The sequence below is a fragment of the Lepisosteus oculatus genome, chromosome 16, assembly GCF_040954835.1.
Source record: "Lepisosteus oculatus isolate fLepOcu1 chromosome 16, fLepOcu1.hap2, whole genome shotgun sequence".
Taxonomy (NCBI): Eukaryota; Metazoa; Chordata; class Actinopteri; order Semionotiformes; family Lepisosteidae; genus Lepisosteus; species Lepisosteus oculatus.
The window spans coordinates 15,193,907-15,219,108 of NC_090711.1; the positions used below are offsets into that span (position 1 = coordinate 15,193,907).

A 25,202-nucleotide genomic window follows, 5' to 3' on the forward strand; every position below is an offset into this window, starting at 1 on the left:
AAAAATCTAACGTCACTGTCTCGATACTAATGTTCATCACTACATTTTTTGGGGTTAGACTTGTAGTTCATTATAGTCTCTTTACGTGTGTACTGTTCTTTCATGTGTCTTTAAAGTGCTTTCTTTTTCCTTATATATTTTTCATATTTGATTTATTAAACTCCCTTAGGCCCCAATTGCTTTCTAGCATCTGATTCACTTGCTCATGTGAAGAATCTGTTCAGTGCTACAGGGCAGAACTTTCTTATTCTTAGCCATCCATTCAATAGCCATGTTTAGCCTATCCCATTCTACTTCTCTTCCATTCATCCTTTTTCCAACTGTTATCCAATACTGGGTAGTGGGGGAGCCAGAACATATTCTGACAAGCAACGGGCTCAAGGCGGGGTACACATTGAACAGGACACCCGTCCATCATAGAGCACACACAGACACAAACATGCAGTCACACCAAGGCCAGTTAACGTACCACCATGTCTTTGAACTGCAGGAGGAAACTGGAGCACCCAGAGGAAACCCACATGAAAGTGTGGAGAACAAACAATATCCGTGCAGAGAGCACCCAAGTAAAAACCTAGGGTCCCCATGCTGCAGGCAGCAGTGCTAGCCACTGTGGCACAGTGTTAACCTATTTGTATTTAATTTGATGGATTTTTTTTCCAAGTTCTCTGGGATGATTGAAGATGATGACAAAGCTGAATGTCAACGATCTGACCTGATGGTGTTTCAGTGGATGGTTGCTAAGGATTCAAAATTTTGAATTTTTCTTTTGATACTGCTTTGTTTACATTTTCCTTGTAGAGTTTCTTTGAATTGTTTCTGTTGTAGCTTAACTGTTCTCCAGTTTCTCAGAAGATTCTTTACCTGATCCAATCAGATCAGATCATTTTTCAATGACTCCATTGTGACTGTACCAAGGGCACTTGCTGTAGAAATGTTTCCAGTGGCGGGGACTGCTGGCTTGTCCTCCCATGTCCTCATAGCTGGTACTGTTTTTTGGTTAGTTAGCTTTACAGAGCTTGTCCTCAGCCTCATGTTATGCATAAGAATGAACAATTAGTTGTATGAACACAGGAGTCCTGAGAAAACCTGTCCTGCTTTCCACTGTGTTTAAATTTATTTCACATGGAAAGTGTGCTGTTAATGGCAATGTCATTTGTTGCAATATGAGAAAAAAGAACTAGGTCTTCCATCTCCTAGAAGCCTGTCTGTTCTTTGGATGATGCCATCCACTTTGGCTCTGTAGGTTATTCAAGTCCCTTGATAAACATCTCACTTGTAGTGTCCCTGATCATAATGGCTAAAAACTACAATAAATGTTGACTTTGAGGCTTAAAAGTCATACAAATCATTCCTGTCTGTAAAAACACTTAATTTCCAACTTTAAAAAGATTATTTTATGAGCTGTGGGGTGGAGTCTGTGCTCTTTCAGGTGGGCCAGGTCTTGGGAAACAAACAAAAGTTAGACGATACAAAACAAGGTTTAATTTACAGTGCAGGAGCTAGTACACAAACCAAAGTCTAGCTCTAACTAGACTTATCCATTTTCCTCTCTAAAAACCAGCTGATTACTGAGTGCTGAACACAGAGTCCAAACCCGTTATTTCGGGCCCACGCTTTCCACACCATCTGTCTCCTGAGCACCGTCTACCGTGTCTTTCAGAAGAGGACGTGCTTCCTTATCACATACTGTAACTGCCAGCTCTCCTAGGAAGCCTTCACTCCTGTACCATCACAGACTTGGCCACTGTTACAAACCCAGGCTCAGGGTGCCGGAGAGGAGAATAATGGACTGCATGAACTTGCACAGCTGCCTGGTGCTTCTGAGGCAGGACGGATGTAGCAGGACGGTACTGTTGTCATTATCATAATAAGCCTCCTTTCAAAAAGAACAAACATTATTGTCGTGGAGCTTAATTAATTTGCATTAGTATGCTTTTCCTACTGTGGCAGTGGAACACACCTCCCACTGCACTCCCCACTCCGCGGCGTGTGGGAATGTGCAGCTACCAAACCGGAGGTTAATCAGGGCTGCGCCCATAGACCGTGTTCAGCTTTGAACCGAATGTGTTTCCAAGCCGGCTACACAAAAATTGCGCTGATCTAAAAGACGCTCTATTCTCCTCGTTCAAAAAGGATTCTCTCCAATACCAGAGAACAGAAACCTCCGCAGACAACTTACACACCGGCATACCTCACAGAAATAACAAGTGCTCTGCCGGTACTCAGGCACGATCACACAACTTAAAACTTTTCCTTCTTTCGCCACCGATGCCACTTCTTCTCATATTACTTCATGCTTTCTTGATCTCAGTGCCAATCCAGTAACACCTACATGCAAAACAATAAAAGTAAATTATTCTATTTGTTTTTAACTTTCAATTTTTTTTTTTCCTAAGATGCGTGGAACCATAATGACTCAATATTTCCGATTAAATTTCCTGCACTAGCTGGTGTACTAGCTGCAATTTCCCTCACGGGATCAATAAAGTATCTACTGTATCTATCTAAATGATTTTCAGTAATAGGTATTTTCTAACTGTTAAATGAAAATATATATATATAAATGAAGCTGGCAACTTCTGAAAGTCTGGCTCCACTACAGCATAGTAATGGGAACATGCACAAAAGAAGACTGCACCCCAGTTTTGGTGCAAGTCACCAGACGTTACAAGTGTTTATTTCCAGTCTTTGGAAGATATCATCCTTGCAAGACTTCACGTGTTAGGAACATAAATAAGTTAAATAGCAGCTCAAATATCAGTCAGTTCTGATAGCAGCTGGAGTACAATGTAAACAAGTCTAATAATGAAACCTCCCATATGATCAGCAAGTAATGTATGGAGCACAATCACGTGGCATGTCTCATTTTCTGTGAGCAATGTGGTGATGAAGGAAATGGGAAGATGACCTACACGACATAAAACATGCGTACATTTTCAACTTCTACTCACAGCTAGAATAAATCGAAACCCCAAACACCAAATTCAGACTTTTCACCCTGAATTCTTGAGTTAGACAACCCTGCTGCTCGGTGAGATTTCCACTGATTTTTTTTTTCCAAAGGGATGTACACTCATTTTAAAGTGCATATTTATAATCCAAACTTCAATCAAGTTAAAATTTTAATAGGCGAAATAATTAATACCAGCAATGACAAGTTAATACCAAAAACTAAAATTGATTGATTGTATCTAATTATGCATTCAAGTTATTTTTTGCAGTTCCTGGAGACACACTCTTTGAAGGTGCCAATAAATACGGAGACTGTCCTTATCAATCAACTTACACTTTTCCAGCTACTGTAGATGTGCCTTTGCCCCAGACGGCCTAGAAAAGAATATTTCTGAAATATCCAAATTATCTTGTCCTCTAATCTGCATCAGGAACTTCATGGTGCACTTACATTAGAAATCTTTTTGAAAAATAAAAAGGGTTAACACAGCAGCTTTTTTCTTCAAACTACCGGGAGTGTACCACTGTAAAAATAAACCTCCTTCTGGGTATGAAAGACCAGCCGCTCAGTTCTACACATACAATGCACATATATCAGCAGGGTGCACAATAAGATGAAGGTTGACGAAAAAAGACATGGTAAATTGCCAGCAGGTCTTCATAAATCACAGGTCAAGATGCCATATAACAGCATGGCAAAGTGAGAGATGAATGTCAGCAACAGCTCCGACAGCTGCAGTACCTCCTAGTCTGATCTCAGCAGGTGGGCCTGATTAGTACCTGGGAGAGGAGATTCAGAAGGGAAACCAGGTTGCTGCTGTCAGTAGTGTTGGTGAATCAGTAGGTGGCGCTCTTTCCTTGGAGCATCCATTCATTTTCTAAACACTTCTTCCAATTCAAGGCCAGGGGGGTGACAGAGCCACGGGCACAAGGCAGGGTCCACCTTGGGTCAGACGCCAGTTCATCACAGAGAACACACAGACACAGACAAGCACACACACCAGGGCCAGATTTCCAAGAAGCTGAATTACCTGCCAGTATATCTTTGTTCTGTGGGAGGAAAACGGGGCACCCAGAGGAAACCCATGCAAACACAGGGAGAACATGCAAACTCCACGCACAGAGGACCCCAGTGCTTTGAAGCAACAATGCTAACCAATGCACCACCATGCCACCCCCCAGACCACAATTTCTAAATCAATGCCTACATATGGTGACCAGGGAGCTGTGCTGTATCCTGGCTCAAGTCTATCTGATGCTTCTACAGTCTGGTCAGTATATTTATTTATTGCCAAATGTGAGAGATACTTTGGGAAACTTAGGAATAAAAAGTGTTATACAAAGTCAAGGAACTGATGAGCATGGCTTTACCTATGTAAACCTTTTGTAAACAACTTTATCTGAAACAAGCATAACACGTTTTGGATTGCCTTTCCCCCATTTGCAGAGAAAACGCAGGCGAATGAAGCAAACCCAGTAATTACACTGTCCCGGATGGAAAACAAAGTGTTTACACAGCTTGAACAACACGCCCGGGAGAAGAAAAGAGGAACACCAACAGATAACAAGAAGGTTTATATTCAGGAATGATTAGAATCAATCTCTGCAAGTTTCAAACTGCCTGCTTTTTAAACTACTTAATTCAGACAATGCAGGATTCCAGAGAAAAGACAAATGAATCACAATTTCAGTAGTGAAAAGCTTGCATGTACAAATGAGCATATTTTCTTTGCAGTTTCTTTATACCTTAGCAAGAAGTCAGATCCCTGAAAAAAAATAAATACAATTTTTTAAAGAGCAATAAAAAGGTGCAGTGCTTTTCTTTTTTTAAATAGCCTGGTTTCTGACCTCCAGCCACAACTTCAAAGAAATCCCATAAACAAATTGGTAACAAAGTGCAGAATATATCTGAAGCCATTGCGACGCACCACTTTCATTCAATTATTAAAGAACTGGTGCAGGCAGCCTGTACCACAGATCTGTGGCTGTACCACTTTTCTGTATCCTATATCCACAGCTCTCACACCTGTTATCTTTCTGTTCCAATTATCCTCCTTCTATCATCAAAATACTGAGTATTGTCCAAGTGCCTCTGTTTCAGGCTTACAACAGAAAGCACAATCAGTGAATTAGCCACTCACTGTTGGGGTTTCCCAACCTCTGAAGTCAAAAACCCTAAAATAATCTAACATTTCCTTCTCTACAACACATTAAAACATAGCTAATACCCAAAACTCATTTAAAAAATAACTTTTCTAAATTCCACATCTCTGTTTTAAACAAAGCCATAGCATAAAAATAAAATTATTTTGAAACACACAATTAAAAGAGGGAAAAGATTACAAATATTTATAATATATATTGTATAAATAAATTAAAAAAAACATATGAAGCTATATATCTTCTAAATTAAGTGCCATCAGTGGAGCCCTGGACCATATTCAGTAGCTGGTCTGCCAGCTCATCATGTCAGTTGCCTCTAATGTCATCCAGTTCTGTCACCCGCTGACTTCAGAAGTCCAGAGGTGTCAGGTCCCCAAAGTCGCAGTCGAAGAGTTCACTGATGCCCTCTCCCTCCCCAAGCCCGAAGTGGTAGCTGTGAGGCTGTGGGGGCGACAGGTTGATGAAACTGTCCAAGGGGAGTGAGGAGAACTCCTCAAAATGCCGTTCCAGCAGGTAATCAGAAGACGTCAGGGGTGAAAGGTCGAAGTCAGGCAGTGCTCCCAGGTGAGGAAATGCGTCTCCAGTCAGCAGCGTCTCTGTGGAGGGAAGGGACAGGATCCAGGAGTCAGCCGGTCTGTCAGGAGCAGCGACACAGCAGGCAAAAACCAAACTAGCAGACGACGGTGTTTCAGAGGAAAGTGACAATTCACGTTAAGCCTTGGCCAGAAACACCTTGCTCAAAAAGTGCTTAATTCACACAGCTTCAAAAACAGCTGCACCTGACTTTTCTAGAAGCACTACATTCATAGATAGATAATCAGCAAACCAGAGGGTTTACCAGAAAGCATATAAAAACAATCGACATAGAAGGAAATTAGACGAGGTCAAACCTGTCGCCCAAATGTTCATTAATAAAATTCACATGCAAAACGTTTAGAACCTCAATCAAATTGTAGTCGTGAACAGAGAAGCTATAAGGGAACTTCCACCGTTCCTCTAGAGCAATGACACATGCAACACAACAGACTTCTTCAAATGAACAATGGAACATAATCCAGAGGGCACAGTTATGTGGATAACCATTTATATACAGTATATTAAACATCAGACACTTCCACAACCATTTGGGTAAAGAAGGATGAACAAGCCGCCCAGCTGTGACGTTGAAACTGATATTCTGTATGGTTTTTCCAAAAAATGGCTCAACAAGATACTTACATCAATTATCATCAACTATCAAACAGGCTAGATGGGTCAAATGGACTCATCGCTTATGTTCTTTAACTGACACCACAGAATTTTCATGGGTTAACAGTTTGCTGGTTTTCTCAGTTTTACTATCGCAGGATTTTTTTCCTTTAGAATTTCTGATGCCAACAGACATTACCTAAACGGGAAACAAAACTATTAAAACGGATAACGTTCAAGATGAGACCGGAGGCTTTTTCAATAAGGCATTTTTTTCCAATTATGGGTTCAGAACTGACAACAACAATTGTTAAGATGGTCAAAATTAAATAAAAGCACGTATGATGTGCAATTAATCCTACATGTTAAGATATTACACAGGTCTGTTAACTAACAAAAGTACAAGCATTAAATAATTTAAGCATTATTGTATCCCAACTTCTAAAAGAGCAAAGAGTTATCTCATACAGCTGCCCTAACAGAAATGAATTCCAAAATATGCTCAAATGCAAATCAAATTTACTATAAACTTGCAATGACATTCAGAACAATAATGACATCACTGGAAAAAGTATAATAATTGAAACAGCAGCAAATCCCATGTTCAAATTTACAATGTTTCTGTTTTAATTGATACTTGTCAGCAGGAAACGTTTTAAAGTTAAAACGTATTAAAAAAATGCAATATTGAGAGAACTGATTAAACAGACATGGCTGTGATAACTCACAAACTTTCAAAACCTGTCCAACAGATACATGTATAGTCACACCTCAACTGTACACCTAACACAGGAACCAGAAAGCTTGGACCTGCAGAGACTTATTGCCTTAATTTCCATACTTTTTGTAATAATAATAATAATAATAGCTTACACTTATATAGTGCTTTTCTGGATACTCCACTCAAAGGGCTTTACAGGTAATGGGGACTCCCGTCCACCATCACCAATGTGCAGCATCCACCTGGATGATGCAACGGCACCCATAGTGCGCCAGAACGCTACCCACACATCAGCTATCAGTTGGGAGGAGAGCAGAATAATGTAGCCAATTCATAGATGGGGATTATTAGGAGGCCATGATTGGTAAAGGCCAATGGGGAAATTTGGCCAGGACGCTGGGGTTACACCCCTATTTTTTTCGAGAAACGCCCTGGGAGTTTTAATGACCACAGAGAGTCAGGACCTCGGTTTTACATCTCATCCGAAGGACAGTGCCTTTACAGTATAGTGTCCCCGTCACTATACTGGGGCATTAGGACCCACATTGACCGCAGGGTGAGCGCCCCCTGCTGGCCCCACTAACACCTCTTCCAGCAGCAACCACAATGAACACATATTTTTACCTGAATAACTTCATTACTTCTTGCTGTATATTTTGTAAAGAGATATTCCAAATCGCAATGACCAAAATACATGAGGGTGAATAATCGTGTATTAAACACAAATAATTTCAGGTACTGCTGAAATACTTATTGAAGTTGAAATCTTACGTTGACTGCTCAACGTAATGAGGGAAAGGGAAGAGGGAACTCAGTGCCACAATGCAGGAACAGGACTGGCCTTACAGTAGGGAGTCACCTGAGCTGCTATATTCTAGAGGGCATTAAATACAATCTCTTAGGTAAATATTAAGATAACACGTTCATCTGTAACAACAAGTTTGTTGTTGATGTAATTTTAGAAATCAAAGGGGAAGGGCTCGTTTAAAATGAATGCAAATATGAAAAAATGGAGTGGAAAGCCTCTGATTTCTGAAGATCTCTGAAGATCTGATCTTTTTCCAGCCCTAATCCCCCACAATGTGGGGCTGCCATAGGTCAGATTATGGAAAGAGGGCCAGTAGTGTCCACAGCTCTGGCCCACGCCTGTCACAATCCCAGGATTGTGCTTTCCCTAAGGCAGGCCCCTTAAGCAATGCAAGGTTTGTGCGACAGTTCTGGCTCACATTAATCACATTAATTATGTAAAAGATGCATACATGTAGGCGCTGTTCATTTTGCAAACGAGTTACCATCTCTCAAATCTTACTGTTAAATCTGCGGTCTCTCCAGTTTAGGAACTCACCGGTTTCACCTGTCAGTGTCAGGGGAGCCACTTCCTGAGCGCCTGATGTCACTTCCTGTGAGCTGCTGCTCTGAGGCGGCTCTGTGAGGCCTGCAGAGCTCACAGGGGCAGGTGACGGCATCTGACTGGCTGCTTTGGAGGGACTGTTGCCAGTCACTGGGCTGCAAACTCCAACGCGGTCTTCTGGACAGAGGAAGACATCAATAGGGCCTTGGGTGCTTTTCAGAGAGATCTGGAACCCCTGCAGGCACATTGGAAGAGCAGGAATAAAGGACTGGACACGCCAACAATGGTGGCACAGCTCCGACATGACACTAGTAATTTAGAGCTTAGTCCAGTTTCCACAGTGTTATGCAGCTATCCTGTAATTTACATGAAAGATGAAAAAAATCCAAAAAGGCCAATCAACTGCTGAGTGTAAACCGACTTCAAAACTAAAAGAAACATTTAAACGTACCATTTCACTTTATTATTGTTTTGAAAGTGAACCCACCTGCAACAGACTGAATAACAACTGCAGAACTAATCAAACAGAACACAAAACAGCCCTTTGTCACATGCCCAGTCAAGTGTTGCATCACTTTGTCTCACTTCTGGTGTAACATGTTACAGCGGATCACTGTAGGGGAACAACAGTTTGGCACCTGTTGTCAAAGCAGCACATTGTGCAACTCAAAGTGTGCTCAAACAGGATCTACTAGGTCAACTGCTAGAGTGAGCTGTCATGTTACACTCTCACCAGCAGATGGCACTAAGCCATTAGACATGAAAAATCTCAAAAGTGTCAGAAGTGCATCTTCAATATAAAATATATGCAAAGAGAGCTTTTCATTCTAGTGGATGCCTAAGAATTTAACATATAGAAGGGGACCCACTTCATCCACCACTGAAGTGCAGCCCCACTTTGGTGACACACAGCAGGCATTCTGCAATAAATTTTCCACTGCACAGCAGATCAAATAGAAAGTTTGAAATTGCTCCACCAATGAATTCAAGAAGTAAACTGAGGGAGTTTTGTACAAATCCAAACTACATCATTGGCACTAAGACCACTACTCTTACAAAACAATGCCGTGGGATCTTTAATGACCAAGTAGTTGGCACCTTTATTCAATGTGTCATAGAAAGGGTGGCACTTACTACAGCACAGTGTGCCTGGTCAGTGTACTGAGGCACTGGTTTGGAAATTCTGGCTCACCAACACCACCTGAAGCAACTACCTGACTCTCCTTAGATAATAAATCCCATTACTAACCAGTCTTGCGTGTCAGCCTTGCTGAACTTCTGAGACCTCATAAAATCAGGCTACAGGACAGCAAAACTGCAGCCGTTTAAGAATATTTCAATTCTCTTGAGTATAGAAAAAGAGCTGACACACAGATTTAAAACATTCAAGACTGGTCCTAAGGTCTTGGATATAAATGTGTACAAATTCAAACAAATAGAAAATTATTTTAAATAAATAGAAAATTATTATTAATTTAAAATTGATATAGCCAGCAGCCATATCACCCTGCAACTCATAACAGGCAACCTACTGAAGCTAAGCAGGTGTGAGCCTGGTCCATACCTGGATGGGAGACCTCCTGGGAAAAACTAAGGACGCTGCTGGAAGAGGTGTTAGTGGGGCCAGCAGGGGGCGCCTACCCTGCAGCCTATGTGGGTCCTAATACCCCATTATAGTGACAGGGACACTATACTGTAAACAGGCACCGTCCTTTGGATGAGATGTAAAACTGAGGTCCTGACTCTGTGTGGTCATTAAAAATCCCAGGGCATTTCTTGAAAAGAGTAGGGGTGTAACCCCGGCGTCCTGGCCAAAGTTCCCATTGGCCCTTACCACTCATGGCCTCCTAATAATCCCCATCTATAAATTGGCTTCACTACTCTGCTCTGCTCCCCACTAATAGCTGATGTGTGGTGAGCATTCTGGCGCACTATGGCTGCCGTCGCATCATCCAGGTGGATGCTGCACATTGGTGGTGGTGGAGGGGATCCCCATTACCTGTAAAGCCCTTTGAGTGGAGTATCCAGAAAAGCACTATATAAGTGTAAGCAATTATTATTATTATTTTTCCATCTGAATCTTAAAACCCAAATGAATGGTCCTTTGATTGAGAAATATATTTAAATGAGAGCAGTTATACCTTTCAGTTTTCTTCACTACAATATATTCTTTATGGGACTAATTAGGATAAATAATTGGATTTAAAGCAGCTTCCAGTCCTATTATGGTTGATCCCCTGCGCTGACTCTACCTCTGAGGGGTCGGAGACCTGCATCTGGGTCTCTGGGGGAGCCCTAATAACCATCAGGAGCTGGTCCACAGAGTCCACAGCGCACCGCAGGTCCTGGCACATCACATAGGCCAGCTTGAACAGCATTAAGGAACAGAACTGGGAAGTGGGAACCCAATCACCACACTATTCATCTCACACCAGCTGGTGATTTCCCATGGACTGGAATAAGCTGTTAAGAGATCTGCACAACAACCCAGGCATATTCAGTACAAACAAGAACACAAGCAGTTTGAACACAGTTTGACAATGAGCTGCAAAGATCTCAACAAAGCTGGACCTTCCTTTCACATTTACTGGAGCTACTGAGAAGCCTTGATTATGTTTTGACTGACAGCCAAGCTAAAAAAGCTGCACAAACTACTAACCTCATCTAACGTTTATTCGGCATTATCAGCTGGCCCTGCATAACTTTGTGTACTGCAGTTAGAGAACTCTCAAGAAATGAAAGCAGTGCAGCTTTGAGGATGAACCACCCACATCTTGATCTCTGCATGCCCACGGTGCCTCTGCTTTCTCTTGGCCCCAGAAGGGCAGACCAAAACACAAAAGGATATTTCTTGTTCTGCGGATCTTCTGTGAGGAGCTTGAGCTGTAGGCTACACTTGGCGATGAGCTCGTCCAGCCTCTCCTCAGACTGCCCAAGGTCCGACACCTCCTTCATCAGAGTCTGGTAACGGGCAGACGACACCCCGTCCATACAGCTGCCCCTGAGCGGGAGGACAGAACTCTTTCAGACAATTTCACTTACAGCACCACTCACTGAGGCATCCCTTTACTGCAAGAACTTTCCTACTGATGTAACGAGACTGATACAGATACACCCCACAACAAAACCACAGTCTTCACAACTCCTTATCACATGATGCTACTATGAAGATAATATTTTCAAAAGCAATTACTTTGGCAGAGCTACAAATCAAATCTGTTTGGTCTTTAAGAATTGTTGGACACCCTTTCCTGGTTCATGGAAGACCTGACTTATGTAAATTCAACCACTGTATGTAAAAACTTAACTTAGGTGAGACCTTGGACAGCTGTGAATAGACCCAACTCCCCAGGTTAAGTATGTAAGGGATCTGTTCCACAAGACCAGGGATCACAAAGTAAGGAATGAGCCTTTCTTAACCACTTGCAGCAGCCAGCAATCATATCATCCTGCAACTCACACCTGACAACCCGCTGAAGCTCAGCAGGTGTGATCCTGGTCAGTACCTGTATGGGAGACCTCCTGGGAAAAACTAAGGTTGCTGCTGGAAGAGGTGTTAGTGGGGCCAGCAGGGGGCGCTCACCCTGCGGTCCATGTGGGTCCTAAAGCCCCAGTATAGTAATGGGGACACTATACTGTAAAAGACGCTGTCCTTTGGATAAGATGTAAAATCGAGGTCCTGACTCTCTGTGGTCATTAAAAATCCCCGGGTGTTTCTCAAAAAGAGTAGGGGTGTTACCCCAGTGTCCTGGCCAAATTTCCCATTGGAGTTTACAAATCATAGCCTCCTAATAATCCCCATCTATGAACTAGCTTCATCACCCTGTTCTCCTCCCCACTGATAGCTGATGTGTGGCGCGTGTAACGGTGCACTCTGGCTGCCATCACATCTTCCAGGTGAGGCTGCACTCAGGTGGTGGTGGAGGGGAGTCCCCATTACCTGTAAAGCGCTCTGGAGTGGAGTGTCCAGAAAAGCACTATATAAGTACAAGGAATTTATAATTATTACTGCATGAACACAAAGAGAACTATGTGACACACATAGAGAATTACCATTTATGAACTGCAGGAGGGCAGTACAGTGGCGCTTGTGATCAGTATTGCTGCCTCACAGTGTTTGGGTCCTGGGTTCAGTTACGGACCTGAGGTGCTGTCTGAGTGGAGTTTGTATGTTCTCCCTGTGAAATGCGCATTTGTGTCTGTGTGGGCCCTACGATGGACTAGCATCCTCTCCAGGCTGTACCTTGCCTTGTGCCCATTACCTGCCAGAAAAGGCCCTGGGTCTCTTGTACTATCTTGATAACATAAACATATGGGTCCCATAATCACATTTTACAACAAATTGAAAATTTACATTTGTAAACATCACGTAGCTCGGCATGGTCCTTCTGCAGATGAATAGCCAGCGTGTGTGTACTCTGACGCCAACAACAAACACCCTATGTTGCTCTTCAGTCTTGCTCTGCCTTTGTGCACGCATGGTAAAGTCTGCATACTACGTCACGATTTTTCAATGAAAATTTGTGAGAAACTGCAGTGCAGGTCATGCCAAGGAAGCACCCAAGTGATTTTGTTATTTTTATTACTGTGTGTTTAATTACTGAATCATACAGTGTACGGTAAGGAAATGTACAGTATTTATACAAGTGTTCAAAGGAAATTCACTCATGTTTATTTTTTTACTGTACTGTATATTTTTAAGGGTATGCTATAGTGGGTGTTTAATCATTCTAATTATAGTGTTTAAAAACTTTTTTATTCATTGTTATTTCATTTGTCTCTCCCTGTAAAGAGAGGAAGTTTCCTTTCTCTTTCTCCAAGCTACAGTGCAGGAACATTTTCTCCAGCTCTCTACCCCCTTCTGTCATCGGAACACACACCTGTTAACCATCAAAGCTAGGGAAAACGAGACAGGATTGCGGCATTATCCATCCATCCACTTTCGAACCACTTTATCCGATTCAGGGTTGTGGAGGAGCCAGAACCTATCCCAGTAAGAAATGGGCACAAGGCAAGGTACACCCCAGACAGGATACCAGTCCATTATAGGGCACACACAGACACAAATGCGCACACACACTCACAAGGAGACTGAGCACAGTGAAAACATTCAAAATCCCATCTTGGGAACCCAGGGCCCCAGCACTGCGAGGCAGCAATGTTAACCACTTCGCTACTGACCTGCCCTGCTGCAGTATCATAAATAGTCATTCTTTATGTGTGTTCATGCAATGGCTAGGAAAGGGTTGCTCCTGACTTAAATAAGATTTAGGATTCATAAAGCCTTGTGGAAGAGAACCCTTGCATACATAACTTGGAGAGTTGGGTGTATTCATTTCATTGCATTTGTGCATATGACAACTCTGTCCAAGGTCTCAGCTAAGCCAATCCAAAACACAATGACGGCACAGGGTGAAAAGCAGAACCACAAAGCAGATGCAATGAGGATTGAAAACAGGAGGCATTTATATTAGACATTCAGATCTGTAGAAGCTGCATTCAGCAGTTCCTGTCACCGGGTGTCTTCTTAGCTAAGCAGCGGTGAGACTCACAGCCACTGAATGTTGTTCTTGGACTTCTTGGAAATTAGCTTGATGCCCTCCAGGACATTGGTGATGTCATAGATGCGGCGCTTCTGGACCTCAAGCACCTGCGAGGCCCAGTTCAGGTCGACCACACCATCGGGGGACTGGGCCAGGAGCTCCAGGAAGCGCTTGGTGGTGAGGTTCAGGGAAGTGTCGTAGCGAGATTTCTCACTGGGGGACTTCAGGCCTGAGGAAGGAGAGTCTGGGCAATCAGGGAAGGGCTAATCCACAACAGTTCTGTCCTGGCATTGGAGCAAAAGGTGTGTGTGGCAGGCCTGCAGTAATGAGGGTAGTCATTTCAGCTAACCTGTCACTTAAGATCTCTATTGTGTTCACATGAGGGGTATTAATTGATTACTTAGATGAATGGTGATGGGATGAGAGTCACATCCTCTCACATGGAGTTAACTGAGCATAATTTGCTATATTAAGGGACTCACAAGAAAAGTGCTGGGCCACTTAGAGTACTTTAGTTTGTGTATATTGAAGAGTTTGTTCAAATAAAGTCTCCTTGGCAGTTTTTTGCTTTCAAAGTGCCTAAGTCTCACAAGCCACCTGGATAGAGGTAGGCCTGCTGCAATGTGCCTCTACCGCCTGCTAGACCCTCAAGATGTCAGAGGCTTGCTTTAAAGATGTGTTCCAAAACCTCTCTTTTCTTACATATTCTCTGTTGTACCCGAGATCAAAATATGAACGTGCTGGTGTTTGAAAGGTATCGGCTTCAGGAGCCAAGGGAGCAAGCTTCCAGCTGTTTTCCCCCTCCTCTCTGAAACTGTCCTTCAATCAACCACAGTCAAGAAGGCAGAAAACTTGGCTTCCTCTAGATTTACTGAACCGAGGAAGGTCTTCCTGCTGTGGAAATGAAGAGCACAGAGGCACATGAAAGTATAACTCTTGTATAGTAACCCAAGAGCCAGGCTGCCACGACACAGAATTTTTGGCAAGCACAGGGCACAAGGGAGGTTACAGCCTGGACGGGACGCTAGTCCGCAAACACACACACAAGCCACAGTATGTCTTTGGCCTGTGGGAGCAAACTGGAGCACCTGGAAGAAACCCACGGGAACATGAGGAGAACATACGAACTCCACACAGACAGCACCCCAAGGACTGAACACCGGCCCTCAGTGCTGCAATGTTAACCACTGTACCACCCATTCTATGCATTTATATTAATCTCAAGCTCAGACATACAGATACTTTGTATTCTCTATTTTATTTAATCTGGTGAATCAGCTGGCTTTCCTATACCCTCCTTCTGAAGGGTGTTGTAACTGAATTCGATCTCCTCACATGCTGGGGGATTTCGAAAGTACTTTTTCAGGGAAGTGGTTGGCTCATACCTCTCTCCGGCACACGAGGCCTGGTTCGGGGTGGATGGCGGATCTCGGACACGTACTGGTGGTCATTGTCCAAGTCCAGCTTTCTCTTCACCTGCGCCGGAATTGGGAGAGACAAGTCAGTGGCGGGTACATGACTTGAAACCGGGGAAGCACACTGAGGGTATCTAGACCCAGAGGAAAAAGCGACCTGGAGCGGCCTGACAAAATTGTAACAGAGTTGTACCCCCCCCTCCGCCCAACCCACCAGCTGCCTAGCTCTACCTTCAACACAACCCCTCATCTCAGCTGTTCAGTCACTCAAGTTTTCTGCATGGGTCTGGAAACACAGAGCAGGGCACCGTCAACTTCATACTTTCATGGCACTTGCTGAAAAAGCACAGCACGTTAAATACTGGAGAGCACAAAACTGACACAGGATGATCTGATCATGTGCATAACATTAATGTTTAAAGAATCGCACGTCCCTAAAGGCAATTCATCTTTCTGGTGTCAATTTTCTTAACTATAAAACAAACTTCGCATTAACTGATTTCTCACACAGCGCCAGCATCACGGTTCTACATTTGCTGTGCGAACTGTAGCCTTTTCCTCATGCAGATTCCCTTGGCCACATGGACAGAAAAGTCCTGACCAACCTGCAGCTCGCCCACCACACCAACAAACTACCAGTTTAAACTACTGTCGTGGAAGAATGACAGGCCACCACCAATCCTCACTGTGCCTCATCAGTACCCTTATAACTGCTGTTATTATATCCTCAGAAAAACCATCAAAACACAAAACAGGGCATTATTGCACCACTCCACGAGCGACAACCACAAAAATCAATGACCAGTTTTACGCTTCCTGACAATCCTCAGTAACAAACATGCCTGGCAATATGTTTTTTTTTTTACCCCCAGTCTAGTAAAAACGCCATTGGCACAATGATGACCTGTTGATTTTCATGAGCGTTATATTTTTGAATGAACTGTGAGTCTTCAATAAAAGATTCAACAGCCACTTCCCACGACTAGACCATATGCCCATATATATCGGACTTTATCCATCTGCGCAACAGATGAGCAGCCTCTTGCATTTACAAGTTGTATTTCTGTCCGGGGGACAGAGAGGCCCTTACCGGAGGGCGTCCCAGGACCGGCCGGCGCTGCTCGTCCTCCGGGGCAGGTCCCTGCGGGGTGGCGAACAGCAGGATCTCCGCCGCGCCGCTGGAGCCTGCGGGCTGGATCTCCACATGCGCCGGCGTGGAGATAATGACAATCTGATCCTCATTCAGCTCAATACTTCCCGATCCCAAAATGGACTCAAAGTCAGCCAGAAGGTCCTCCGAAGTCTGACCTGTGACCACTGTCTCGGACATGGCCTTCCGCGGGTCGGCTGCCCGTTTCCCCCCCTTCTTTGCCCGGCTCGGATTGTGGCAGTAATTGAGATACTTTAGTGGCAAAGCTTCATGTCTCCGCGTGGAACAATGGTAAAAACAGGAGTACAACCGGAGCCATTATCTTAAGAGTAATGTTAATTTTCGCGAAGTAAACCTGCCTCACTGTACCTACAGGGTGTATATCCTAATAACACATAAAAGCCAATTGCTGAACCCTGGCATTCGGCTACGTGTAATTACAGTCTGTGGGTGCGCAAGTGAAACATGTTTGGTATAGCTCAGGACCTGTAATTGCAACGCACAACAAAGACTCAAGAGAGCTCGACTGCTAACTACAGGCCCCTAGTCTGCCTCAAACCAGCCTGACAGAAAGCGGTCGAAACAATAAGTCAGTATAAAATGCGAAAGGCCACAAGTTTAACTTTAAAAAGCCAGACTTTTCCCATATCATCAATTTCGTTTTGAATCATACACTCGCCTCTGAGTGCGAACAGGATTTTTACATTTTAGATTCCCTACATTTTACATCAGTCCAGTAACGCAATCATTGTATAATCAACTATACATTTTCTTATCGCATGCATCTATGCATCTTAATGCGAACTGTTAAGGTCCCTTAAAAAACACACATTCTCAACTAAGTTCTTCACTAAGCCTCTGTAAAAACCCCGTGCAACCGCACGATCTTTCTTTCGGTTTTCAAGTTCTCCGGAGCACCCTGCCCTTTGTCCCAGCTCCGTCTGCGCCTTACGATCACAAATCGATTCGATATCAATACAGTCCATTCGTGTCTGCGAAATGCACAAAAATAATACTGTCCATCTTAATGATCTCTAGAGCATGAATGCTTTGATTCCATATATTCTAAAAATATTTGGTGCTTCTTCATTTAAATTCCATTTTCAAGTTTAGCGCAGCGCATTTTGTCTTTCAGCAGACATAAATCTGAAATCAAAAGGTGTATCAAGAACATCCCGAGGGCCTTGTCCATTCAGTTATATGCTCTCGTTCTGCGGCCGTTTCTTTCCATTGATCTAGGCGAAAATAAAAGCACACCCCTGTTTTTGAGCTAGTATTCAGGAAGCAGAAAACAGCGTAATCCTTCATACGCGTAAAAGCAGATGTTTTCCAACAACCCAAAATGCCAAACAACGAAAAATTCCCCAGCATAAATTCAGAAAAAAATAGTCCTTAAGAAGTGAATGTATGGTACTTTCCGCAACAGAACCCCCGTCGCCCCATCTACAACTTGTTCTTGTTATTGTTATTGTTGTCCCAGCTGATCAGACAAGAGCTGGGGATTTGCGCGCCAAATCTTTTTTGCCGCGAAACTTGCACGTGTGCTAACCCCGCCTCCGGATTGGTGGAGCTCTAGGAGCTCTGCACTGACGGGGCGGCACCTACCCTTTTTTTGGCTCCACCCACACACCCCCCGCGAAGGGCAGCTGTGCTGGAGAGCAGGAAGGTGATGGGTCTGTGTGCGGGTCTTCACTCACTGAGGTCGAGCACAAAGGAAATTCTTGCAGAAATCACAGGAGTTTAATGTCACTCGTGTGAGATTATAATCACCCCCTCTGAAAAACGTGGCCTTCCGAAAATCGCAGCAATCCGAAACAGAATTATTTAACGTGCTGCGTGTAGACTCCTAAACTGTGAACGATGCAGGTTTTCTTTCCAGTACGGAATTTGCCGAAACGTAAAAATGTGATATTTTGAACAAGCTTGTGACTAAATCACAAAACGTTCCGATTCCTTAAACATTTACTGGACAGACCCACAACATGCCAAGGAACAACTGCCAAGCCAAGATATTGAAGCCAGAACTCCCATGAACCTCAGGAAGATGCTGGCTGGGTCTTCTGAGACTGATCAGCCACTGCAACCTAAACAAGTACCTAAGGGTTGAAAGTTTGCTCATTTATAAGATAAGGCTACTTTATTGGCCATAAACAATTTCTTATATTACAAATTTGTCTTTTTTCAAATACCACAACTTGCTCTCCATGAGACACAGAGACAGGGAGAGAAGCTAGGGGTCAGAACCACAGGATTCGAACCCACAACCTTCCAGCCGCAAGCACACAGAGCCACCACACCACCCCTGCGGAGCCCCTGCACTGTTCATCAGTCCTGCATACTACTGGCAGCACAGATAAGGGGCCCAGCCCTGCATGTCTTTACAGACTAGAGCATGAACGTGTCTGCTTCAGATTAGACACTATTGCTAGAGAGAACCAAGCAATTCACTTTCTTTTTTGCCAACAATAAGCTTACATAGAATTTGAAAGTAAATAGGAGAACACACAAATGACAACATTACTTTATATCTGTACACTAGGGATCCTATTATTTTCAACAGCCAACAAAGAGAACAAATGCACTGTAGGGCTTTAAAAAATTTATTCTGAGCAGTTTATGTTATTTACATATACTAAGCAAAATTCAATATACATGGCATGCATTCAGTGATGAGTCAACACTTAGAAAGTGCCTTTTATATACAACATTAAAAGGAAATCACTGTCACTTTGTTTCAGTATTATATTTGATGTTCACTCAGATTCTGTAACTTGGATAAAAGCTTTGACTTTAAACAGCGATGATCAGCACGGTTACTCTTAACATGATCTCAGTTTGCTTCTCATTAAGGATTGGATCCTTAATTTAAAAATAAACAGGTTTAAAAAAAGACTGCTGTCACAGATTGCAAAACATACTCAAGAGTCATAGATCAAGAGACACAGAACCAGTCCAGTTCACCTGAAGCTACAATTCCTTACAGTACTCAGGACAGAATAAGGAATAGGCAGACCTGGGCTGAAAAAGAGAAACTTATTTAAAAATATTGGATATTGTGCGTTTCAATGTTCAGTGGTAATACTCTGCAAAAGCAATGTTTTAGCTCACTCAGACAAGCTTTAAAGTCAGGGGTCTCCTAACACTGTCCTGTAGATTCACCAGTTATTTTGGGGGGCTGTCCTTCCTTCTGAAATGTTGAATAACTTAAGTGATTAAACAACAAATTAGCACAAGGCAGCGTGTTTTCTGGGTTTTAACCAAGCCAGCCCTTTCATGCCCACACTACAACAGAAAAAAAAAAATTCTACAGTACAATTGAGAAGCAAATCATTTCAAAGCTCAGAAACCCCAAATTCCAAAACGACTGTTGTGAATCTGAGTTTGCAATGTAGATATAAAAAATCACTTCTATTGTTGTTACCCACATGAAAGAGAAGATGGAATGGTTTATTATTCTATTATAATAAAGTATAACTATTGATATAAATAATAGTATTCTATTAATAAAAAAACTGTTCAGTGAAGCTTCATATGTAGTGCATTTGAGAACTTGATCCAATTTAAAAAAACTGATAACCTATATTTACCATCCTGCCTTATCATGCCATGGGAGTTTTGTTCTTATGTTAAGATATAGTCCTATTATTTTTATGCCCAATATGATTAAAGACAATTATTTCATTTAAGAACTATCATGACAGAATAAAGTTACTACTGTTGATTAAAACTTCAAAGAATTACAATTGAAGAATCAAAATCATGATTCTGTCATGCATCAAAACTAATAGCATAAAATGTGAAAACAGAAAAAATATTAACCATTCTATACCATAGGCTTAACGTGTCACAGTGATTTAAGAAAAAAACTTAACTGTTTACAAGGTTTTAGTAATTCTGTAAGTGCAAAACTAAGGAACAAAGTGTACACTGTACACTTTTACTGTATTACACAGAACTTGCAAACAAATAACTATTAAGAAAGTAAACTGTAAACAGTATTTTTAAAAATACACAGCCAAATTAAACTACAAGGACCTTTTCTCGATGAGTGACTGGAAACCTTATGGAAAACAGCACGTACATTACAGTACTATCTGCTGGTCTCAGGGTTAATATACAGTATACGTAGAAATTGATAAACACCTAGGACAAGAAAAAACTGAAGGATGTTTTGGCATATCTTGAAAATAAGCTGACATTCCATTATTCAATCATAATGTTAGAAAATATTCATGCACATTACACAGCTGCTCTGGAAAGGCAGCCCTCTTCAGAGATCATCAGGAAACAGCTGCGATTTCACTCTGAAGTTAGTCAAATATAAAATCTAAGAAGTGCTGGAGGCCAGTTTTGCTTTCCCACCTCTAAGGGAATGGAAATGTCTTCTTTGAGAATGTATTGAAAAGAGGTGAGGTCCAAACCACCTCCCCCCACCCCAAGAAAATTCCAATTCTAATGATATTAAATAATTCTAAAGAGATGGGGTTTAATGATGGAAGACCAAATTGACATCCATTTTTCCAGACTCCTCTGAAATGTACAGCTGGGTCATAAAGGTCTTGCTAACCCACTCACAATACACATTTAGTAAATAGACTTTCAGCTATGCAAAACAAGCCCAAGACCAAAGGGGAAACAGTAGTACGAACATTCTTCTAAAAAGGCTGGATTTTCCTGAACTTTCATCTTAACTGATCTGAACTGCCTGCAAGAGAACCCGACAAGCCCGTCCCAGATAAGGGTCCAAGCTGCTGGAAGGTTAGTTCTGAGCCCCAGCCCGGGGCTTGTTGTACAGGAGGAAGTCAGAGATGTCATGCCAGGTGTTGCTGTCGTGGTAGAGGTAGTTCATTGAGGACTGGAGTGAAGGCTGGAGAGTATGGGGGTAGTACTCGAAGAGCCACAGCACGATGCCCCACACCAGGGTTGCGAACAGAGGGAAAGGATCTCTCTTCGGCTGGGGGATGTAGCCCTTCTCTACAGCCAAGCGAGACAGAGCAAACAGGATCCGGGACAAAAGGTACATGTTTATCTGTGGAGAATGAAAGCAATGTACCATATTGCACAGCTCACAATCTGACAGCCTTCAAATAGTAATGCATTCTTCCTTGTAGTGTTCAATTTTCAAATATAGTTCTTGCACCGTCCCCCTTTTAATAATAATTCCTTACAATTCATATAGAGCTTTTCTGCATACTCCACTCAAAGCGCTTTACAGATAATTTGCGACTCCCCTCCACCACCACCAATGTGCAGTCCCACCTGGATTATGTGTCGGCAGCCACAGTGCACCACAACGCTCACCACACACCAGCTATCAATGGGAAGGAGAACAAAGTAATAAAGCCAGTTCATAGATGGGGATTATTACGAGGCCTTGATTTATAAATGCCAATGGGAAATTTGGCCAGAACACCGGGTTTACACCCCTACTCTTTTCGAGAAACACCCTGGGATTTTTAAAGACCACAGAGCAACCTTAGCTTTCCAAGGAGGTCTCCCATTCAGGTACTGGATAGGATCACACCTGCTCAGCTTCAGTGGGTCACCAGTTGTAAATTGCATGGTGATATAGCTGCTGGGAAGTTCTTAAAATGAGTTTAAAAACTCATTTCCACATTGCCCATTTTCCTCTTAACTGGATTTACAATCATGTACAGTTGTGCACGTTTATAAAAGCATTCCTTCTCACTGGCCATTTTAATGCCTGCTCCAAACTTGGTTGTATACAGAAAGCAGGAAAACTTGCAGATCATTAGACTGTACAATAACAACTAAACATTTTTTTTCCCTCAACCTCTTATATTTCAAGTGTGGGGTCAATCTTTTTTCTAAATTTTAAACTTCAAGTATCTTGTTGTGTTCTATATCTAACCGTGGTTAAAACCTGGGTTTCAGGCTACGACTCATGAGCTCACATTGAGAGAAGGGGGATCCACAGATGTGCTTTCCACAGATGTCATGCCTGTCTTTCAGAACAGTCCCATCTTATGACACGCTGCAAGGCTGCAGGTGTCTGTGGGCCAAAAGTCTACCGAGTGACCAGTAAGTCTAGGTAAGGCATTCACAAGCTCCTTTTCCTTTTAATATGGGGATATTTCTTTTCATTTTACATCCCCCAGAACATCTTAAAGACCACAAAAACAAACCAGCATGCCCAGGTTGATTTTATGCAATTCACAACAATGACAATCTTCTTTAGTGCCTCATCATTCTAAGCCATCCCCGCGATCCTTGCAATACACTACCAACTATTCCAATTTCCCAGCTAGCACAGTCAATCCATATGTGGAACAGATGATCACCCGGATTACCGAGAGAAGGTAAAATAAATTTACTGCTAAATTTGCTTTTCCAAATTTAGTATAGCGCAAAGAGTATATTTTCCATACAGGTTGTCATTGTCCCAGGAGCCTGAACGACTTCTTCTCTTGTAGAGCAAGCAAAATTCTCCTCCATTATAAGCAGATCAAGATAAACATCTTTTGTTTTGTGCAATGCCAATTCAGCCATCTCTGAATACAGTTCCAGACATAAACTGCTGAGATTCACTTATTTTTTGTGCATCATCAACATTGTTTGTTAAACTACACTTAATTATATTCCTTTTAAGGTTCACACATTCATCTTAGATCATGGTAATTAAGGTATTCTTGTAACCAACATGTTAGATAATATCAGATAAGATGTTCCTGTAGGTTCAGCTGGTCTGCAAACTGATGTCTGAACTGTAAGTTGGAAAAAGGCAACCTTCTGGTTCACAGATGTAGAGTGAGAAAGGAAAGGCGCTGGTCACCTGGCTGTTGATGTGGTTATTGTCTCCAAAGACCAGCCAGCCCCCCAGGCAGGCGGCCAGGAAGGAGTGGTAGTGCTGACTCTTCCCCTGCAGGCGCTGCTGTATGGCCTGCAGCCCCTTGTAGGTGAAGACGAAGCAGGCCAGGTTCCGCGAGTGGGTGTACGTCGCCTGGGTGATGGCTTTCAGTTTGTCCCTCAGGCTGTCACAAACATTTTTTAAAAGAACATATGGTTTTCTGTTTTCTTATTTTTATTCTTAACTGTATTACCTGCTAAAGCTTTCATTAAGAATACACTTATTTGAGAAAGTCAGACTGTGAGACTGTAATCAAGCTCTGTGATATTTATGTTTCACAGTCTTATAACACTGATATCCAAGCTGCATACCCATTTAATCAGACATAAACTGTGGTAAACTTGTGGTAAAGCTAGACCTTGGCTATATGTAATGTCTATATGACAGTAAAGAGATATTAACAGATTCAGTATAAAATCACAGTCCGATCTGAAGTTTACTTCAAAGTGAACCTTTTAATCTGAATTTTAATTTAATTTAATTGATGAGAGGGATAGGTCAGAGGAAAAAGGGAATTATGTTGGTTATTTTTGAATATTGCATTGTTTGCCCCTCCCTCCTCCAAAAAATGATTAAAATTTTAATTGTTATATAAAATATGTGCACGAACCCTAAGAGCCAGTTTACTAGCAACCTTCACAGACACCCCAATTGATGCCCATATGGGTAGAAAATGTACGGCAGGTTTGAATGAGCAAGTGAGTTTTCCGGGTACCTTCCACTTCTAAATAGAAACGTCATCACTAGGGCGTGAGGCGCTCGGATCTTCGCTCCATATCTGATTAAAAACACAGAACAGTTATTACACAAAAGCTAAGCGGTATAAAACCTCTGAGACGGCTATCATGTTTTCACAAAACACGCAGCAAAACAGTGTTCCCGACATTTGCTTCATTCTATATTCACTTTGTTCACTTTTTTCTTTCAATATTTTCAATAAAGGCGGGGTCAAAGGCGAAGGTTAAAGGTTATTCATCTACGATCACAGGTAAGTATAACTGAAGGTTTAGCTGGTATGCAAACTGTTTCCAGTTAAACACAAATATAAAAAAACGAAATTATACACAAAGATGATGCCAATGTTTAAATAACGTCTGAGTGCCGTGAATTTTCGAGACGCATTACGGAGCTTCTCTTCTGTGCATATTAGAGATGTACAGCACTTCAATAAATCTGCAAAACAAAGAGGCATGAAGCCAGACGTGCAGTCAACAGCCAAGACAACTGAAAGCTAAAGACAATTGATTTCACATACACATCAAATGATCAACATTCACACATATTCACGTTTTCAAACCATTCAAAAAACAATTTCCAATGCACTTACACAGCTCCATTCCTAAATCCTTTAACCACCGCAAGAGCCGTCTTATACTTCTGTTGCTGTAGCAAGTTGTTAACTGTGTAAATAAGAGTTTTGAAAAGGTCAGAACCTGCCATGGCTCGCAAGCAGACTTGGGGACAGTAATTAATTGCAACACAACCGGCATTAAAAAGGCACAACTCGTATTCAATCACGCTCTGCAACTAGGTGCTCAGAGATTGGTTCCTAGGATCTCGAGTCACAACTTCAGGGAGAATTGCCATTTCATTTAAAGTAGTTAGTTTTGCTGTAATATATAATCTGGGAAATAACAGCCAAATCGCGTCCTTCATTGTCTATACACAGTAATAAGTTCAAACGGAGCTTTCATTCACAGAGATGCACCTGCGTGAACAGAAAAGAAATAACGAATCTGATTAAATATTATGTTTTGTGAGTTTTAACATCCCTTTGAGAAAATAATAATAATAATAATAATAATAATAATATGGCTTAACAAACAAGTAAGACAAACGTTTAATTTA

The 25,202-nt window shown here is 42.2% G+C and overlaps 2 protein-coding genes across 2 annotated transcripts; both read right to left on the reverse strand.

Annotated features, from left to right (window-relative positions):
• Nucleotides 1-4,517: 4,517 nt before the first annotated feature.
• On the reverse strand, nt 4,518-18,003 carry e2f1 (E2F transcription factor 1). The gene is made up of 7 exons (XM_069179569.1): nt 16,427-18,003; nt 15,307-15,397; nt 13,931-14,150; nt 11,217-11,379; nt 10,631-10,744; nt 8,373-8,613; nt 4,518-5,714 (listed from the first exon to the last, which is right to left on the reverse strand). Exons 1-7 carry the CDS (start codon nt 16,664-16,666, stop codon nt 5,467-5,469), a joined length of 1,317 nt encoding a protein of 438 aa, XP_069035670.1. The 5' UTR covers nt 16,667-18,003; the 3' UTR covers nt 4,518-5,466.
• Nucleotides 18,004-19,070: 1,067 nt separating this feature from the next.
• Nucleotides 19,071-24,884, reverse strand: pxmp4 (peroxisomal membrane protein 4). Its single transcript, XM_006639391.3, has 4 exons — nt 24,682-24,884; nt 24,070-24,132; nt 23,280-23,478; nt 19,071-21,515 (listed from the first exon to the last, which is right to left on the reverse strand). Exons 1-4 carry the CDS (start codon nt 24,792-24,794, stop codon nt 21,246-21,248), a joined length of 645 nt encoding a protein of 214 aa, XP_006639454.1. The 5' UTR covers nt 24,795-24,884; the 3' UTR covers nt 19,071-21,245.
• Between the last annotated feature and the right edge of the window lie 318 nt (nt 24,885-25,202).

Coding starts and splice junctions, on each gene's coding strand:
- e2f1 (XM_069179569.1), bottom strand. CDS start 16,666: ATGTCCGAGACAGTGGTCACAGGTCAGACTTCGGAGGACCTTCTGGCT. Junction 14,151..15,306: donor GCCTCGTGTGCCGGAGAGAG/GTATGAGCCAAC, acceptor CTCCTTCCTCAG/GCCTGAAGTCCCCCAGTGAG. Junction 8,614..10,630: donor AGGTCTCCGACCCCTCAGAG/GTAGAGTCAGCG, acceptor ATGTGCCTGCAG/GGGTTCCAGATCTCTCTGAA.
- pxmp4 (XM_006639391.3), bottom strand. CDS start 24,794: ATGGCAGGTTCTGACCTTTTCAAAACTCTTATTTACACAGTTAACAAC. Junction 24,133..24,681: donor GGATTTAGGAATGGAGCTGT/GTAAGTGCATTG, acceptor GTTTTTAATCAG/ATATGGAGCGAAGATCCGAG. Junction 23,479..24,069: donor TTTCTATTTAGAAGTGGAAG/GTACCCGGAAAA, acceptor TGTTTGTGACAG/CCTGAGGGACAAACTGAAAG.